This window comes from Semicossyphus pulcher, unplaced genomic scaffold (genome assembly GCF_022749685.1).
Source record: "Semicossyphus pulcher isolate SPU_LCO1_2020_fin unplaced genomic scaffold, fSemPul1.0.p SCAF_14, whole genome shotgun sequence".
Lineage (NCBI taxonomy): Eukaryota > Metazoa > Chordata > Actinopteri > Labriformes > Labridae > Semicossyphus > Semicossyphus pulcher.
The window spans coordinates 3,099,055-3,118,876 of NW_027211648.1; the positions used below are offsets into that span (position 1 = coordinate 3,099,055).

Genomic DNA, 19,822 nt, shown 5'->3' on the forward strand with positions numbered 1-19,822 from the left:
GGAGGAGTGGACGGATAAATCACTTTTTTATAATAGCTTTCTATGGATACTAATTTAAGGACTTAGCAGTTCATCACGTAGTCAGAACGGCTTTCCATCCGCAGCTCTTTGGCTCGGTCTCGTCCACTGTTCTTAAAAAAGGAAACAAATAATGAAGAGAAAAGGAAAATAGACAAATTCTTCTTCGTTTTGGGAGAAAAAACAGATTTTCCAACTACTGAATTATTCCTGTCCTTCAGCGAAGCCAAGACGACGACACGAGAGCTAAAAATGAAACAATGTGCTGTGTTTTCCTCTCTGTCTGCACTTTCTCTTAAAGAGGAACGCATCATGATTTAGTTTTACTGTAAGACATCCTGACAGGAGCTTTTCTACCACGTTTCAATGCCAAGGCTGAAGTCACGTTAAACTGTCTGGCTTGTTCTGGACTTATATTGTTACGGCGAGGTGAGCTGGATTTGTGTCACATTGTATCCCCCGGGGTATTATTCCCCCTTTTGTAAAAATGTGCTTTCACCTTGTTATTCGAGGGTTTGATTTAAGGGAGTATCAACGTTCACTGGAGCACACAGGCAGGAAAAGTAGTCCCTCTGTGCTCACAAGCTGGATGTTTAAGCATATATTGTTTTATATGGGGAGTTAAACCTGTGACCCCCCAGTTTCAGGACACTTCTAAACTCTGGACCACCCTGCCACCCTGTTCTCCCACCTTCTGATTTTATCTGGTAGATAGCAAAGCTCCAGAATCTTCTTTTATTTTGGGAAAAGTCTAATCTCTCCTGCCTGCACAGATAGCAGAGCATGTGCCTGTGCTGACAGGGTAAAAAGCCCCAACAGTCCGGCCTGTGTTATATTTGGTTGTAAAATCGTATTTTTCAGGCACAGTTAGAATTTCTTGCCTGTGAGGTGAAATAACTCCACATTTTTTCCAGTCCGACTTCACCTCAAATCAGAAACAGTCATTCCTCTTCACCAATATGATGAAACTGATCCAAACAAAGTACTGAACCCAGTTCATTTGCATCGCGGGCTTGTGATATTAGCTCACCAGTTGGCTGATTTTCCACTTTTTTGAGTTTTGGACCCGATTTAACCGCTGAGATTAAGAAATTAATGTTCATGACTGTCATAACTGTCAGCGCTGGCAGATATTCGCTGCTATCGGTGAAGTTAAAAGCCACAAACGACTGCAGAAAGATTATTTTCTGACCCGTGTCTCATTTTTCTCACCACACTTTTGGATCTGCAGAAACACGTTTAACTCTGTTGTTTCCAGGTCGTCAGAGACGGAGGTTTGAGCCAGAATGTGACAAAGAAAATAAAAGTGAAGTAGTCAGAGTTTGGTACCACTGTAGCTGAGGGAGTCAGCCACACCAGCGGCACAGCTATGGGCCGGTCTGACGCTCCAACATTCTGGTCCAGACTGAAATATCCAAACAGCTATTGGCTGGACCGTCACTGAATGTTGTCCAGACATTAATGGTTTCCAGAAAAAGTATTACAATAACTTTGTTAGATGCCTGGAATTTTTTTAATCTCGTGCCTCCATGAGCTCCAGACTTGTTGTTCTGAGGGACATTTGTGAGAGTAAGGGATGAACTGCTGCGACGTTTGGTGCAGAATCATGTTCCCCTCATGATGAGTTATAACAACTCTTGTGATGTCATGACTTTTCATACTAGGAGTTCAAACTTTGAGTATGTCCGATGTCAAATACGTCAGCTGTACTTTATGCTAAGTGCTAACTGTAGCAAATGTTAGCCAATTACCATCAGCAGGAAAAATTCTAAAATGGCAGAAAATGCTTTTTATTGATGAGGTAGCAAATTGATACACCGTCGTATCAGACTTTTAGAGATTAAACTAAACCCTGTTAGCTTAGCATAAAGACTAGAAACAGCTAGCTTAGCTACGTCCCTATATAAAAACGTGTCGACCAATGCTTTTAATCTCTTTAATTAACACCTTATATCCAATTCTTTTATCCATATATGAAAACAAAGAGCATTTTGCTGCAGCTAGCCGTTTCCCCTCGTTTCTCACCTTATGCTAAGCTAGGCTAACTGGCTGCTTGCGCCAGCTTCATATTAAAAAGGGAGACATGAAAATGGGATCAGTTTTATTTACTTATGTGACCTAATTCCTCCCAGTTCTGATTTTAGGGTTTTTTTTGAAAAAGCAATGGAAGGCATAGAAAATGTTACATGCTAACATGCTAAGCTAAGATGGTAAAAGGGGTATACATAAGGGCTGCCCCCAAATAAGCGACTCAAACATTTGACTCGTGTTTGGATCGATACAACGAGTCTTCTGGTGACAAAGCTTTCATTAGTCACCGAGTCTCAGACCCCGCCCTCCTCCCCCGTTTGTACCTAATGCCGATGTAAAGGTGAAGGTGGGGCATGAACCGAGGTAAAAGAGGAGATTTGCATGCAGTTGATCTGTTTAGAGCGCGTTAGACGTAAACTCCTGGTGATTCATTTGTAAACCAGCTCATTCATGACATAAGCAGTTTGGCTTTGTTACCCTCCACACTCTGCTCAGGCCTGTCTGATTGCTCTTTACATGTTAGGAGAAAACCTGTCTCCAAGCAACATTTTTGATGTTGTTCAAAATATAGTTCAGCCTTTTGGATGAGGAGGGCGAAAACTGAAATTGTGCTCGTGTTCATGTAGGCTCAAATGCATTTACACGGTGCCTCAGATCGTCTGATAGGAGTTGGCAAGTGAAGGATGGAAACTGTGCCTTTTGTTTCTGGCTGCGTCTCATTTTCCACCACCTTCTGCCTCCGTACCTGCCCCTAACGAGATCTCCTGTGTCCGAGTCACAGCTCCAGTAAGCAGGCTGGTAACTGCTTGAGAGTTCTTGGGTTAAAGTCACATTTGAGGAGGTTTACACATACACTGCAGAGTTGCTTTTCTTTAATCTTTTATGAAGCAGGTGTTTGAGCAGCCACAAAGCTGAGTCATGAGTTGCGAGATAAGACAAATCAAGCGCTCTTTGTGTTTCTTCAAATATTTGAAACATTTTCAACAAGAGTTGGCTCGGGCGCGCTGCTCGGCCCCTTTCCACAGCAGAGGATTCTGGTGCTGCTCAGTGCACACCTACTCCCTCTCCTCACTAACAACTCCATCTTATTGGCAGAGTTTGTTCTCCCCTCAAATCCGTTTAGACCTTAAATATATCTGAGGCAGCTGCAAAGCCAAGAACCATTACTGCTGTCAGAGAGAGGGCCGTTTTCCAACAGCCGAGCAGAATCGACTCGCTAATAGATCATGAGCAAAGATCAGAGGGGAGGGGGGAGAGGGATTCCCACTGCGCTGAATGTGGTTTGGCTGCTTTGAAATGTAATCAGTGTTGAACTTGTCTTCAGCCAAAGATTAATGACATAAAAAGCCTCTATATGTTGAGCTTCAGAGAGCTGCTCATTACAGAAGCTTAAACAAAGAAAGGCAGCGGCCAGCAAGTGTTTGAGGAGCAGAGAACTGTTAACGGGCACAAGTGACCCATGAGTCCAATTTGTACTTTAGTTTGGCTTAATCTCACATCCAGCTCAAAGCAGCCTTTGTTCAAACACACAGAGAGTACAAGAAAAGAGAAGCAGCCAAAAGAAACAGAAAACCAAGAAGCTTTAAGTTCAATAACCTTCACATGTATCTCCTGAAATGAGTGAAACTTCTCGTGTGTTGCACCCTCTTGATTAAAAACATGTCGCTGTGTTTCTCATTGCAGTGGCTGATCGGAGACAGAGACAGTCACTGCGGGGTCATCTGCTCTCGGACGCAGGGCAAGCCGGTGTGCGGCTCGGACGGGCGGAGCTACGAGACGGCCTGCGAGCTGCAGAGGGCGCGCTGCAAAGATAAAACGCTGACACTCGCACACCGGGGCCGGTGTCGAGGTGAGAACCGAACTAGCACACAGTGAATGATCCTACAGAGATCTTCTTAAAGGGTTTTATAGTCAGAAAATAAGACCTGAAACAGTTAGTGCAAGAAGCTAACGTGTTTTATGACATGCATGACATTTTAACCCTGCAGTGGGAGTCTCACACATTGGAGCTTCCATGAATGCACCAACTTAGCTTCTCCAAACAGTCTGTGCTTACAGCTAAATGAAGCACTACATGACAGCTATCCAGCTTTGTAGGGTTTTCACACACTTAACTGAATGGAAAAGATGCTTTAAAGTATGGGTCCATGATTCAGGTCTATAAGTTCGAATCACAGTTTTCTTGAGGATCAGTTGGAAGAAACAACCAGACAGGAAGTCTGTGTTTAATAACCTGAAAAATCTACTACTACTGTACCCTGTGGGCCACACGGCCCACCTGCAGCACGTATCTGTAGCTTCATTTTGTTGCAGATTTTGACAGGTCAGAGCAGCTGCACAGCCCACGATAACAGCATGACTCAGATGCAACATAGGCGCGGCAGCAGCAATAATCTTGACATCTGGCATCTTGCCTCCTTTTTAAAAAAAAAAAATATATATATATACATACACTACCAGTCAAAAGTTTGGACACATTTTCTCATACAAGTGAATGGGGAAGTGTGTCCAAACATTTGACTGGTAGTGTATATGTATCAGATTTCTATCTAAACTAAAGATAACTAAATGTAAGAGATGGATCATTATTGATGCTCATTATCAAACCAAAGCTCATTGTAAAAACACAGGCAGCAGTCTGAGTGCACACCACACGTGCCAGCTGCTGCAGCTCAGTGAGGCAGCCGTCATGCAGAGGTAGAGCGAGACAGACAGAGAATCATCACATTCATTCAGCAAACATTTATAAAAATACTGCCATTGATTTGAAATGGTAAATTGACTGCACTTATATAGCTCTTTTCTTGGCTCTCCGATCACTCAAAGCTGCTTTTACACTACATGTCACATTCACATTAACACACTGATGGCAAAGTGCCCATCTCCAATCAGGATTCAAAGCCCATTCTCACTTTGGGGTTCAGTGTCTTGCCCAAGGACACTTCAACATGTGACTGTAGCAGTCAGGAGTTGAACCAACCTTCCTACTCTACCACTGAGCCACAGCCGCCCTCTTGTCAGAATGGGCCAACAGATCTATTTCTCTTACAAATACATAAAAATGTAGTTTGATACACAACAGACTTTCAGTGTTGCCAGTTTGCGTTGTGAGGACATCTTTATAACATGTAGGGGCAAAAACGACTTTAAGCGACGTGTTATACTTCTGATTTCTGATATTAGATACAAACAAAAAGTGTTTATTGTTAAGTTAACAAAAACATGGAGGTTAAGGCCAAAAGTATTCATCTCTTTGTGACCTTTCAGGTAAAAACTGGGTGAAAATCGATCAGTTGCCGGTGGCTCCAGCACCAACTTCCACATCTGAAGGGAGAGACCTGGAGCTCAAAGGTAAGCACCAGGAAACATCGTAAAGAGGGGGTCTTATGCTGTTTCACATGTTAAGACATATATATAATGTTACAGTGTTGGATGTCCGGACTGAACGTGGGGGAAGTTTCAAATCTGTAGGTAAAAGTATGTTGGCGTAATCCCCAGGCTTCTCAGCTCAGCCTGCAGGCTGCTGTGAACACCAGGTTTCACACTGTTTTTACCCACTGTACTTTGTGACTCAGCAGGCTTCAGAGAGCTGGCCAATCAGAAGAAAGTGGGCTTATAGGGGCGGGGTTTCTTAAAGGGACAGAGCTGACTGAGTCGTTTCAGGCAGAGGCTGTATGAGGGCCTGCACAGAGCACCTGTGAGAGAAACATGAGCAGTTTTTTTAACTGTAGATTATGCTAAGCTACTCCACAGGAAATATGAAGCTTGAAATGAGCATAATACCCCCCTTTAACAGCGCTACCAACAGGAAGTGATTATGAGGAGAGAAGCTCTTCTGGTGGATTGTTCTCTGAAGCTTCGAAGCCTGCTACCATCATGTGATACCTCATTGTAAGCCTAATATCCAATTAAGAGATGACTTAGATTTAGAAAGATTAAAAACGTGTTTTTGCCAACACAACCTTCAGAATTCAAAAGTCATCAAGAAAACATCAGAGCCTGCAAAACAAAGCAGCAAATCACTGAGATGCTGTCTTATATGAGCCCATAACCTCTGGAGAAGTATGGTGGGTAATGTACATCAACCAGTCTCGATCAGAGCAGTCCTGTGTGAAGAGGATTTAGAAATCAAAGGAACTCACTGGTTTACGTGAGAGCCTGTTTAAGATGTTGCAGCTTGAACAGCGCACCAGTTCTGGAAACGTGGAACTGAATGAGAAGATGTCTTTCATTTTCCGCCTCTCTGTAGGCGTGTAAGTTTTTACAGACCAGGATCACACACTTCCTCAGGCTCTGGATGCCAGCCACTCAACAACAGCAGAGATTGATAGGTCTAGAGTCAAGGTTGGAACTTGGCATTTCCCCCCCTCTTCTGTTCAGCCCCACTGTCCGTTAGCTCAACAGCAGTCCCAACCAAATCCATTTTTGGAGTGAATGTTGCTCCCTCTGTATGGTAATACGTGGTTATGTTTCATAATATCGGCCGTGTGCCAAGCAAAGGACAGCCGGGTAAAGCTCACGCGGTCTGATGCGGCAGGCCTGTTTTATTGTGATGAAGCTGCTGCTTTATTTAAGCAGGCAGTTCATGAACCGATCCTTGTTTACAAAGGCAAAGCCTGGCCAAGGCCTAGTGAGGTGTGCGTGACATTCAGATTAAACACAACAGATACACACGACTACAAGGCAAGTAAATTAGAAACAGGTTCAACAAACAACCACAAACAACAACAGACAAATAAGTATTGCTACAAGCAGACCTGCTTCTTCATTATTATCTGTGAACCAACAACATGGGTCGAGTTAACACGCCCTGAAGCGGCTCATTATTCACAATCTCTTGGACGTATTTTTAAATGCAACAGTACTTCAGTTGGAGTGCCTTACAGTAGAAACGAGGATTAAAGGGTAATTCAGGGATTTTAAACCCTTATTTCTTTTAAACTTATTTTGTGATAATGACTCAGAGATACAAAACGTTTTGATAGACAGCCTGCAGCTGTGAGTCAGGCTGTAAAGGCTGCTACATAATCAAAGTTTAAACTTCTTGTTTTTCCACTGACAGGCTCAGATCGTTATTATTGGTGTCTGACAACATTAGAAAAAGGATCCATAAGATGCTATTTTTTTAAAACTAGAAACAGATATTATATTACTCTCTTCGAAGCCACCAAACTCCATTGACAAAAACGGTAATTTAACCTTGCAGAACACAGGAGTTGCTGATCTACTTCCGCCTCAACTGGTTTGTTCATTTGTATTATTGTGTGACTCTGGTGCTTTACAAGTGTTAGGTCGGATTCAACACAGCCCCATAATACAAACAAACTAACTGGTTTAGGCAGCAGTAGACCAGCAACTCCCATGTTCTGCAAGGTTAAATTACCGTTTTTGTCAATGGAGTTTGGTGGCTTTTGAGTGAGCAATAAAACGGCTGCTTCTAGATGAAAAAAGGATCTTAACCTAACAAAAAGGTCTGTCTCTGCAGGGATCCTTTCTGTGATGTTGTCAGGCACTTGGAACAATCTGAGCCTGCCGGTTATTTAGACCCCAAAAGCTCCCTTTAATGGAGAAACTGCCCACAGCCTCTAGACATGAAGTTGAGTTTTGTGTATCCAGATTCAGACGTATGTACATGATTGGTTGGTGTCATCAGCTGGACATTTGCTTGTCCCTGTATGACATGAGCACTACAATATGTAATAAGCCTTGTTTTAGTCAGGCTAAATATACTCAAAATTCATGTAATCCTGTCTGTCCTTCTCGGTGACTTCATCACACAGTTCTGGCTCCGTCAGTCTTTTTTCTGGAGGAGACAACATGTCTGTCTCCTCTCAGGTCCAGAGACGACTTGTTTAAACTTTTATTTATCCAGGCAGAATGTTTGCCAACAGTGGAGGACTGCGGTCGCACCGGTCAGCTCCCTGGTGTGAATGTGTATACAGGAACAGTGGAACAAGAACATAAACTCCACAAGTCCGTGAGTGCAATAAAAACAGTAGTTGCTGATGGGATTTTGAACCAGTGACTGGTGTAAAGCCCACTTCATTCTCTGACCTTTCAGCCACTTCCATCTGTGTCCCCTGAGAGCAGGCCTGGCTCATCAGAGCTGCAGGAACACAGGCTCAGTTTCCACTTTGTACAGAACATGACGCACTCCTCTGCACTAACAATGTGCTGCTCATAGACTACTTCTGGCACTGGGAATGGTCAGTGTCGAGGAATGTGTTATTTTAGTATTTTTCACATGTGTAATAAAAGGTCTTTGACTTGTCTTGGATGGACGTGCTGCTGGAAAAATGGCTCAAAACTCTGATTGAGAAAAAAGTGCAGAAAGTGAAAAAATAATGCTCTTATAGTTCACAAAGATGCCCCCGAGCAAGGCAGACCGTTCTGCTGAGGTGAGAAGCCATTTGAACGCTCTCTTCATAGTAACCAGACTCCACTGACAAAACAGTGACTTCACTTGCAGGAACAGGAGTTCCTCTTCTACCTCTGCCTACACTGGTTAGTGTTTCTTCTGTTAGTGTCACACAGATACAAACTAACAATGTCAGACACTGTAGTCACGTGTTAACACAAACTAACCAGTCCAGGCAGTGGTGGACCAGCAACTCCCATCTTCTGCCAGGTTAAAGTACTGTTTTTTTCAATGGAGTCTGGTAGCTTTGAAGTGAGTGTTGTGACAGCTGTTTCTGGTTTAAAGAAACATTTTACTCTTTAACAAAAAAAGTCTTTCTCTCAATTAGATCCAAAAATATGAAAAAAAAAAAAAGTGTCTAGGGTTTAAAAATATCTGAATTTCCGTTTGAAAGATTAACGTGTCTAAGTGGCAGACAGGATGAAACTGTGGTCGCACTGGCCAGCTCACAGGTGTGAACATGGTGTTGTTGACACAGTAAACAGGACCTTGGTAATAAACAACAGGAGTCCTGGAGGTTTGAACAAAGTGTCAAATCTGTTACAGACGCAGGTCAGTCCAAGTGTCGCGTCGAGAGGAACCAGGCTTTGGAACAAGCCAGGAGACCTCAGGAGTCCATGTTCGTCCCAGAATGCAACGAGGACGGGACGTTTGCCCAGGTAAGTCTACCTCCACTTCTTATATTTAACCTTCATCTGTCTCTTACTGTGATCCCTCCTTCTTCTTTGACTGACAGAAATCTTTAAGGTGATTGTCATGCATCGTGTTATTTACCTTTGTGCCTCTGCAGGTCCAGTGCCATACTCTGACAGGATACTGCTGGTGTGTCACCAGTGACGGCAAGCCAGTGAGTGGCTCCTCTGTGCACAACAGGACCCCGGTGTGTTCAGGTACTGGTGGGAAAACGGCATGGAGACCTGTGGATGAAAGTAACAGAATAAAAGTTTATCCCATAAAAGGTTGCTAAAGTGTAAGACTCTGCTGCCAACACGGCTCACATATTTCAGCTGGAGCACATCTCAGATTAGAGTCCTAGTTATTTGTGAGACCACAGCAGCTCTACTTCAAAGTAATGTTTCACATGGTAAGATTTGGAGCAGGCAGAAGGAGACATTCAATATAATGCCTTTATAAGATAATAAGAAATCTACTTTAATTTAGATTACATGTAAAATGTGCCTTTTTTAACGTAACATTTTCAAATGAATTAGAGTGTCATCGGACAAAATGGCTGGCATGTGAAAATGGCCAATTAGGGTGGAGCGGAAGGATCTAATAACAAGCTAAATTTCAGTGGTGGCTGCATTTGTAGGAGGTTTGGAGGTTGGGCTGATAATTATTGGGAATAGGATTAAAAGAAAGAAATAGTTTGGGTTCCTGGGCTTCAGTTCCTCATCAAAGAAGTGATTAATAATGGATGTGTTATATTAGTAAACTGGACAGTGTATTTGGAAGAACTTAAGTTGTGTCACTCTGACAGACTCCCGGGAGCTGTGCTGATGCAGGACAAAGAGTGAAGTCAGCCTTTTGGTTACAGTTAAATTGCCTCTGTGTTGCCGTTCTTTGGGCACATGTGTATTACATGTCATGTGGCGCAGAGCAGGTGCAAGGTCAACGAGGAGGCTAATGGCCATACATCCAGGGGCCTCTCAGCCCCCTCCCCCCCCTCATCTAACCGGAGGAGAGAGAGCGCGGCTCGGCACACTCATCCTGGATGGGAACACTTTATGATAATCACCATCATTTTCCCTCAGAAGATAACACACAGGGCTCTTTGCCAGAATTGGATTGCACAGCAACTAGAGCATATGGTGCAAATTTTGTGTGGAGAGTGCGGTGAAAGTGGTCGCATGCCCCTGTGAAGCTGCTTCACAGACTGCCAGAGGCTTCCCGCTCTCTTTGGATCTGTTCCTCTTTCTCTTTCTTTATCTCTCCCTCGCTGCCTTAATCTTCTCCTCCATCTCTTTTCTCTGTGTTTCCCACTCGTGCCACTAATCACCTGTATGGTTTCTCCTCGGCACCTGCTGTGTTTCAGTACTTTGAATCAGAGTCAGGAAGGTTCACAGTTATGTATCCATTCATAGAAGAAAACAGGCTTTTTCTATTAGGGAGAGCATACGGAGAGGTAGTAAAGGTGCAGAAAGAAGCGAGCTGCAACCTTCAGTCAGTTGATCAAGAGAAAACTAATGCACAACGTTTTTTGATAATTGATTGAACACCAAACATGAACGTGAGGATTCACAGCTTTTTGTTGTCATATGAGACAGATAAATGAAACTTCTTTAAGTTTTGGACCATCGCTTTGACACCTGTAATCTGAAGACATCATTTTGCAACCTGCAAAGTTCAGTGGCCGTTTTCCACCTTTTCACATTTAATAGACCGTAAAAATAACTGAATAATCGCATAAATAATCAGAAAATCTCCGTACGTTGAGAAATAATTTGTTTCAGGAGATCTAAACCTCTGGAATAAAAACATTTCCAGCACTCAGTGGAAGACATCTTTGCAGTTTAGATTAACTCCAGAACATCTAATTTACAGCACAACACAATTCTGCCTGCTTCCCTTCTCTCCTGCATAAGATCCAATATGTTCATTGTTTCTTGCAAAGGTATGTATGCCAATGGAAACACAATCGGCACCCTGATACTGAAATACAGCTGCTACAGTCCTCCACCTCTCCTTCCCCTCTCAGCTGAAAACAAATAACCTTTACTGGCATGCTCGGACGGCCCTGTTCACTATGACCCAAATCAATCATCTCACATACATTTGCAGGAAACTTCCGTGAATTTATGGGAACTCATGCTGGGACAAGTGGATTGTCAGGTATTACATTTCCTTCCAGTTGACTTCACTCAAAATTTCTCCTCTCCTTGCTCGTCTTTTGTAATCGGTTGCTCTCTCTAATTGTGCTCTTTTGCTCCTTGCATCCATGCATGAGACCGACTTCCTGCATGCACCAAACGAGTGTGATACGGGGAAATGTGCTACTGTTGATAGTTTTCCACAGCTGGTGCAGATCTCTAAGTTTTGCATTAGTCAGTGTTAAGATAATACAACCAGCCCGATGTTTCCACGTGTGCCTGCTGCTATCATGTACTAACAGAATGTGCTCCTCCAACTTTGATAAAACTCTGCGCTTAACTCTGAGTGAGGACGTCAGTGTGCTGGCTAATCTGCGGGGGTGATGTTTTTCTGTTGGCCTGTGTTCGACTGGAACATTCAAACCGTATTCTGAATCAGTGGCTCAAGCTTGAGTAAAATGAGAGTAAGGTGGTGAAGTCATTTTTCTTTGTAAAATGGATCAGCTGCTCTTTGCACAGTTGTTGGTGCTGTCTAGTCTTTGCTTTGCACATGTTATGTTTTCTTTCTCTCTGCAGGGTCAGTAACCGATAAACCACCCGGGCCACCGAACTCTGGTAGAAAAGGTGAGTTGAGTTCTGCTGCAGGTTGTGTGTGCATGCGTGTGAGTGTTTCTATTTGTGTGAAAGAGACAGAACGCGAGCACAAGTTCAGAAAGTCTTTTGACCTGATTTGGTTCCATTTGATCCGTGCAAAGTCCATGTTTGAGCAGAGCAGAGAAGATACATGCCAGCAGGGAATTCTGATGAAAATGATCTTTGCATTACAGAATGCGTCTTTAAAAAGGACATTTTCCCCCTTTGCAAGTTTGCATGATGCTGAGCTCCTCAAATGAGCCTCATACAAACACTAGAGTATAACTAATCCTCAGGTATGCAAATATTTGCACAGATTTCTTGCCCACATCTGCTTGCATAATCAGACAATAAGCTTCTGTGCTTCAGAAATCTGAGTGAAAATCCACCCAAAGTACAGCGAGACAAGATGGGCAGCCACTCCAGCTTTCCCTTTTGTAAGAGGCATTAATTGTTTCAGAGCCGTGACGGTGTTTATATGAACACAGTCTCACAGAAATATGTGAAATGACCACAACTGTTTAACACTGTAATGTGTGGTGGGGGCATGTGATGCGCTGACTTGTCAGCACCACAGAAACAACATGTGTGAGGAGAAGAAACCCCTTCTACCTATTTGAACACATTAGGTGCCACCATCGTGCAATAGGGTGTTAAGAAGTCATGGACATTTCACATACGTCTGTGAGAGCAGGTTGTGTTGTGTACAGTAGAGAGTGTTGCCGGGGGCAGGGCAGGGTGGACTCTTTAGTTTAGGTTTTATTGTCGCTGCTTACAATAATTGTGTTTTTCCTCCTCACAGTTTGTAGCTCACAGTCCAGACCTGGATCAAACAGTAATTGAGAAATACTGTAAGTTACAGACAATGTTTAAACATGCTCAGCATGCATCCTCAGTGTGCTTTTACAGGAGAAAGTTCATAAAGTGTAAAAACAAAAAGGTGAAAAACAATCTGTCAGATATTTGCAGGAGGTTTTAAACACACACTGGTGCAGGGCCACGTTTGCACAGGTTAGTCTGAGACCAACGTTTACCTCATGTACTTTATTTACACTTTGAGCAGATCAGTTCAGTTCAAGTGTTTGAGTATTTATTTTAGTGTTTGTGGAATGACTCCAGTCCTCTCGCTATTGTTTGAATGATTTCCAAAGGTTTTTTCCAGATACAACAAAACTGCACATGGGTGAGTATTCTAGGAAGCTGAATACACGACACAATGTAAGACCCATTACTACTTATTTACTGCTACAACAGGACTCCAAGTGTGTCTGAATATTTCTCTAGTCTGTGCTGCAATACAAACGTGTTTGGGGCAGTTTATTTTTTCATCCCTGGCTGAAACCTTTTTGTTTAATAGTAAAAAGTCGGCTTTTTTACAGACTCTTGAGTTTTTGTTGCATTTCATCAATATGCGTATCAAACACTAGAAGTTTAGCATAAATTAACGAAGGTAAGAAGATCAAAAGTATTTAAGTCGGGCCTGTTTGTAGGTCTTCTCTTCATCACAGTGTTAAAGCTGTGGATGATGTGAGCACAGCAGGAATGTGATGCTTTATGTGGTTTGTGGCCACATCAGAGTTCAGCACAATCTGGATTTCCAGTTTTGAGAAATCCTTTTCACGGACAAAGCCGCAACTCATTGGTGATTTGTGATGTGACGCTGGAGCTCCAATTATGGTCAGACCATCAATACTTCAGAGCCCACCGTGATCACTGCCAAGTTTCACTTGTCCACTCACACCGGACCGGCGTTCTGGGCGGACGAACCCATCAACAGCCCGAGTGAACCGACATCGGCATCGCCTTATTCTGACATAGAGAGAGAGGAGGTTCACACAGCGCTCACCTCGTTGTTTGGATTATTGTGTGTGGGCCTCTTTGTCCCCATCAACATAAACTACACCTGCACTGCACTCATGCGGGTCCTGATGGGGGCGGGGTGGTCTCCTCATGTGAGTGTGTGCATGCGTGTGTGTGTGTGTGTGTGTGTGGTTTACAGTACGACTGTGAGGGAGCGTGCAGCTTGATCATGTTGGTGTGAGAACGTCAGAGTTGATTTATTGATGTGTGTGTGAGGTGTAGAGCCACATGTGGGTGGTCGTCCTGTGTTTTTCTATTATTCAATCTGTCTCTCCGTCTGTTTTTCTATCTGTCTTGGCCGGGCCATGTGCAAATCCCAACCATTCAACAGTTCTGGAGAGTAGATTGTATTAACCTCAATAATGGTAGTCTCCTTCCGTTTCTTTCTCACCCTCAACCCAGATGATGGCTCCAAGACCACACCCACCATGGAGACTCATGTCCCCCCTGAGGGTGATGGTAAGTCCCCTCTTACCACTCCTCTAACTGTAACATGCCACACTGTTCTTAGTCATTGTCTTTACCTATACCAATGAAAAGTAGTGCACGGTAACTCCTATGAAACATCCATCTTGGATGGAAAGTCAGGTGAAGCAGGAGAAAGAATATAGCTCACTTTAGAAAGCATTTGGGGGCGATGGACAGGTCCAACCCTGCAGGAATTTCACTCAGGAGAACACAGATTAAATCCAGTGGGACGAAATAATTGTTTAAGGGTACCTTGAAACAGACACTAACAGGTACCTTAGAACAAATGCTTCAGAGTACCTTAAAACAGATGCCAAAGGGAACCGTAAAAGAAACTGTTAGCGGGTGCTCAAAAGACCAAGACAAAAGAGATACCAATGGGTACCTTTATGCAGCCTCTAAAGGGTTCCCTAAAACAGCTGCTAGAGGTTCACTTAAAACAGACGCTAAAGACCACCTTAAAAATACATGTAGCTGAGGTCCATGTGTTCTTCCTGTCCACTCTCAGGAAGAAATTGGCTTTTGAACTTTTGAGCTGTTAAACAGATTGTTGGTGAAGCTGCAATGTGGCAAGATTTTAATGTTCACACTGGAGATGGCATTTCACAAGAATGCACCATTAAACCAAACGGAAAACTCCAGCTGTCAAAAACAGCTCCTGACAAACTGGATACTTTTGGAAATATTGGATCTTGGATGTAGTTTTGGTTTTGGTTTTGTGAGCGAAACTTGGCTGTACAAGTGAAATATGCAGCTACCGTTGGATACATCACATCTGACAAGGTTAAATAAAGCTCAGCTGTGGTAAATTCTGTTTAATCCAAAAGCACAAACTTATTGATGTGTCTATTTCTGTCTTTCTGTCGCAGCAGAGATAACTGCTCCAACGCTGTGGATAAAACAGCTGGTTTATAAGGAGAATAAGCAGAACAGCTCCAGTTCCAGGAAGCAAGGTAAGAGGAAGAAGGCCGTCCTGACTCAGAGACCTTCACGCATCTATTCTTCCTTCATGTGCTGAGATAAATGAATACTTCAGAAGGGTTAGGACAATGAGTTGTTCTTGTCAAACAGCCAACAGATCATTATTAATATGATGCAGTACGCTGTCAACACAGTACCCAAAGACTACAAAGCCAGTGTGGGAACATGCCTTTGACCATATTACTGATAAACCAACATTCCCTCCTGTCATATCACCAACCCAATCATCATCGATGCACTACTGCGCTTTAAAGTCTGAGGCTTTCATTAACGCTGCTCACCCCGTTTAAGTTTAAGTCTGTGGATGTCTTTTAGTGTTTCTGAATGGAAACATAATCGTTTGTAAACGGTGCCGTAGACAACAATCTATTGATGATTGGCTCTTATCAGTCAAGACATGGTTCCCCTGGTGAGTCACTTCCCTCTAATGTGACTGTGTAAGAATTAAAAACAAACACACAACATGTTTTACAAATTACAGGCGGTGCTGACCGTTAGCATGCTAGCTGCTGCTGGGCAGTTGCTTTCTGCAATGGTGGAGCTGTGACTTAGTGGTCGAGTCGGTTCAATCGAAAGGTTGGGGGTTCAATCCCGAGCTAATGCAATCTACCTGTTGAAATGGTTTTGGGCAAGACACCCCAAATTGCTCCCGGATGTACCACCATCGGTGTAAGACTGCGAGAATGATTAATGGAGACTGGCACTGTGCATAGCAGTGTGTGAGTGTGTGAAAGGGTGAATGGACTGTACTTATATAGCGCCTTTCTAGTCTTCCAACCACTCAAAGCTGCTTTTGCACTACATGTCACATTCACCGATTAACACACTCATTCACGCACTGATGGCAATGACCTAAGTGCCAACCCGAATTCATACCCGATGGCGGTGCCACCGGGAGCAATTTGTTAGTGTCTTGCCCAAGGACACTTCGACATGTGACTGTAGCAGTCAGGGATCGAACCCCCAGCCTTCTGATTGAGAGACGACCGACTCTACCACTGAGCCATAGCCGCCCCATGTGACATGTAGTGTAGTGAAATGAGCTTTGAGGCGTGTAAGTATGGACGGATCTTAGTCCTGCAAAGGTCCTGAAAAGCTTTTCTGGATGGAGATCATATAAGTGTTTAAACATTGTATTAAGATGATCTTCAGACCTTAAGATGACTACTGTACCAGTGGAGTAACTCAAACCCTGTGCACGCTCTGAAAGTACCTAATAGTCTTCAGTGTCTCCTATGTCAAGCAACTTGTTTGAAGATAAAATATAAAACATTAGCAGTTTGTAGACGGCCTCGCACCGCTGCCGGATGCCTTTCCTTCAGTGTAATCTGTTTTGCTTTCTCCGTCATCTTTTCAATAACATCTCCACTTGTTCAGAACCCTCTGGGCAGCTTTCACGCTTCTGCAGCAAGTCAGTGAATGAATGAGGTGGGGTGTGTGTCTGTGTGAGTGTGTGTTAGGGTTCAGTGGATATATTGATCGGAGGACATATTGGACATTTGTCTTTCATTCGTCTGGAAAAGGTGCATTCAATGTTGTATTTTGTATGTTTGCATGTATTCATGTCATTGTTTTGTTAGCTCTGTGCTTCCTAGCTCATGACTTTTATTGTCCAAAAAATAGGGCTAATAAATATAGCTTCTATGATGTTAAAAATACACATGTTCGAAATTAAGCAGCTTTTTTCAAACACATTTTTTAATCAGTTTTCTCGTCTACAGCACCAAAAAGCTGCGGTGACTTTCCACCTTTTGTCTGGATGTGATGTCAGCTCTCTCCCCACAATAGAGCACACAGACAGTTGATTGTAACATGAGGTTTTTTAGTATCTTCACTGATGGCGGAGGAAACTGTGGTGAGGGCAGAAGTGAGGATTGTATTTTAGATGAGATATTCACTGTGACAGCTCTGTGGGAAACACCAGCTTCCTGTTTCCAGTTAGCATCCGGTGTCCTCAAAGTACGAGCGACAAGGCCGACTGAGGGGGAGATGTCATCACGTTTGAGGCATGAGCGGCGTGTGTGTCTGCATCTGTGTGTGATTGCATACAGTGTGGGTGTGTGCATGTTCCAAAATACAGATAACATGTCTGTCCATTCAAGTACTGGACCTGAATGTATTTGTGATGTTTGTTTAACAGCAGTACCATCTTCAAGCACTATTAATATAGTCTCAAAATAACTGCAGCTGACTGTGGATTTTGTTGAACTGCAGCTGAATCTGCGCTTCATCCCGCCTTCTGTGGCCTCTCTGAGACGTGACACAGCCCAAGATCACTACACAGCTCTCTTCCTCTCTTGCTAAAACTGTTTGCAAAGAAAATATTTGGTGCAACAAGTCCTCAATATTAAAACTCCTGGAAGTCAGAGCCTCTCTGTCTCTCTCTGGAAAGCCTGAGTCCTCAGAAAGCATCTCTCCTGCGAGCCTCTGGATACCCCATAATTATGATTTAGAGCGATGCGGAGATTGGGTTTGTGAAAACGTGTTTTCTTAGGCAAAGAAATGCAAAGTCTGTTTTTCAAAGAGATGCTAAGTTGCCAGACTTTGACATGCTGTTGTTCCAGAGTTGTGAGGAGGAGGAAGCGCTCTGTCGTGCAGCTCGTTTATAAAAGTGTGTGGAGGAAAAGAAACTCGCTAACCGACGCTCACTGCCTTTCATGTGGCTCTGCAAACCGAACAAGAGCTGCATTCTGAGGGGAGGCGATGCGATCATGTCGTCTAAGAGCAAGACTCCGTATAAAAACGTGCAGGAATGTTTCTTTTATATCATATCTGCTTGGGCAGCTTGTGTTTTACTTTACAGCACGATAAGTAACGACAGTAACGCGTACATGCTAATAGTGTCCAAAGCTCTCCATCATCTCTGGTTTGGCTCATAAACACACCTACTACATACCTGCTCACAGAGTTCCCCTATTACTAACATTTCCGCTATTTTAACTGCAGAGAAGGCCTGCAAGAGACAATATTGCAGTGATTAGCCCACAGCTGAAAGCTATTGGAGTGAAGCGAAGAGGAGAGAGAGCACTGGTTACGGTGGGGGTAGGTAGGGGTAGGGGGGCCAAAAGAGAGAGAGTGGAGGAATGAGGGACAGAGGCTTGGAGAGGTGGGATGCAGGGTTGGAAAGAGTGATTAACTGTGCATGATAAAAGAATAGAAAGAGAGAAACTGAGAAATAAAGAGGACAGAAGATGATTTAAAAATAGTTTGACCTGGCTCTGAGCTGAGGGAGGAGTGCCCGAGTCAAAGGCATAAAATAGGGCAGGCCTGTTCTCATCAAAGACGCTGCAGACGGTCATCTTTTGTCCATTATCAGTTTGCCCTGAAGAAAATCCCCACAACAACGAGTAAATTGTTGCAACGGTTCCTGACATCCTCTTGTGTGGGTTTCTTTCTTTCAGCATATTTGTTTTCTGAGGGTTTGCATTTCTCATCATTCAGTTCCTGCCAAAGGAAAGGGACAGAAAATTGAAAAAGAAACAAAAATAAGAAATAAATAGAGCAGAAATGCAAGGCAGGCAGAGAAGTGGTGGATTGAATTTCAGCTCCACACAAAACACAGAGGATTACATTGCAAGTGTCCAGCCTTTTTCCATTTATATGTATAAAAACTATTTTCTTTTGGGAATCCTAGCGCCTGGCGCCAGCATAACCTCTGTATAATAAACAGTGCTAAATAATTTGGATGTGAAGGAGCCTTGGCGAGGAGCAGAGGCACAGCACCGCGCTAAGAACACTTGAGTGTGAGTCTTCGCAGGAGAAGAAGTCCTTTTGTGTAGGGACACGTTTAAGGCTCTCCTGGCAGCCACGAACAACCCCCCACACACACGCGCACACACACACATACACACACAGCCTCCCCGGCCAGGCCTCAGGTCTGCTGCTGAACCTGCCACCACTGTCCATTTCTTATTCAATCACCAAGGAGAGGACAAGCGACGACTGTGTTTAATGAGTTTAGTCTCTTTAACATTTCTGCACTTTTTCTTCCTGAAATTCTGCAGATAAACAGTTTTCCTGAGAAAGATTGATTTTCAGGCATCATTGTGCTTGTGTGCCATATATGACTGAGTGATTCCTATTTCCAATCTAACACCAAAGCTCATTAACATGATGTGTAAGAGTTACAGAAAATCATCAGGTTTCAGTTACATTTGTTTGGAAAGTTGATTTTACTTTAAGGCCGGACATATACGTGCTTTTAACTACACGCGTGTGATGGCTGCCACACATTCCCTTGGAGCGTCGGCTGTGCATGTCCTTAAACATGAACACTACGTGTACGCGAGATGCAGTATGCACATGACCAGTAGGGGCAGCGTAGAGGCAGAGAGGATCTGACTGGGTTAACACAGCAGCAGGGACAACAAGGGCAGTAAGGGGAGGAGGGAAATGTGTTCTGTCCAGTGAACACATAAAACCTCCTCGAGTGTCGCCATGTCTCTTGTTTACATCCTGCACATAGTTGCATACAGCCTAAGCTCTCTGGTGTGCCCTCTAGAGGTATCTTCCAGTAACACGCTTAGTGCATGGACATGTATGTGACTAGTTAGTTACGTTCCTGACACATGTGTACCCGAATGCAAGGTTGGAAAGCAAGTAT

At 43.5% G+C, this 19,822-nt stretch overlaps 1 protein-coding gene across 9 annotated transcripts in view; it reads left to right on the forward strand.

Annotated features, from left to right (window-relative positions):
- Positions 1-19,822, forward strand: part of smoc1 (SPARC related modular calcium binding 1) — a 57,646-nt gene that overhangs the window by 15,821 nt on the left and 22,003 nt on the right. For 3 of the 9 annotated variants that reach the window (XM_069661499.1, XM_069661500.1, XM_069661497.1), the window contains exons 2-9: positions 3,733-3,898; positions 5,317-5,400; positions 9,014-9,126; positions 9,258-9,357; positions 11,249-11,299; positions 11,854-11,901; positions 14,140-14,229; positions 15,108-15,191. In XM_069661499.1, the coding sequence (XP_069517600.1) occupies positions 3,733-3,898; positions 5,317-5,400; positions 9,014-9,126; positions 9,258-9,357; positions 11,249-11,299; positions 11,854-11,901; positions 14,140-14,229; positions 15,108-15,191 (736 nt within the window). The remainder of the gene's footprint in view (positions 1-3,732; positions 3,899-5,316; positions 5,401-9,013; positions 9,127-9,257; positions 9,358-11,248; positions 11,300-11,853; positions 11,902-14,139; positions 14,230-15,107; positions 15,192-19,822) is intronic. The other 6 variants (XM_069661501.1, XM_069661498.1, XM_069661502.1 and 3 more) reach the window with 5 other exon arrangements.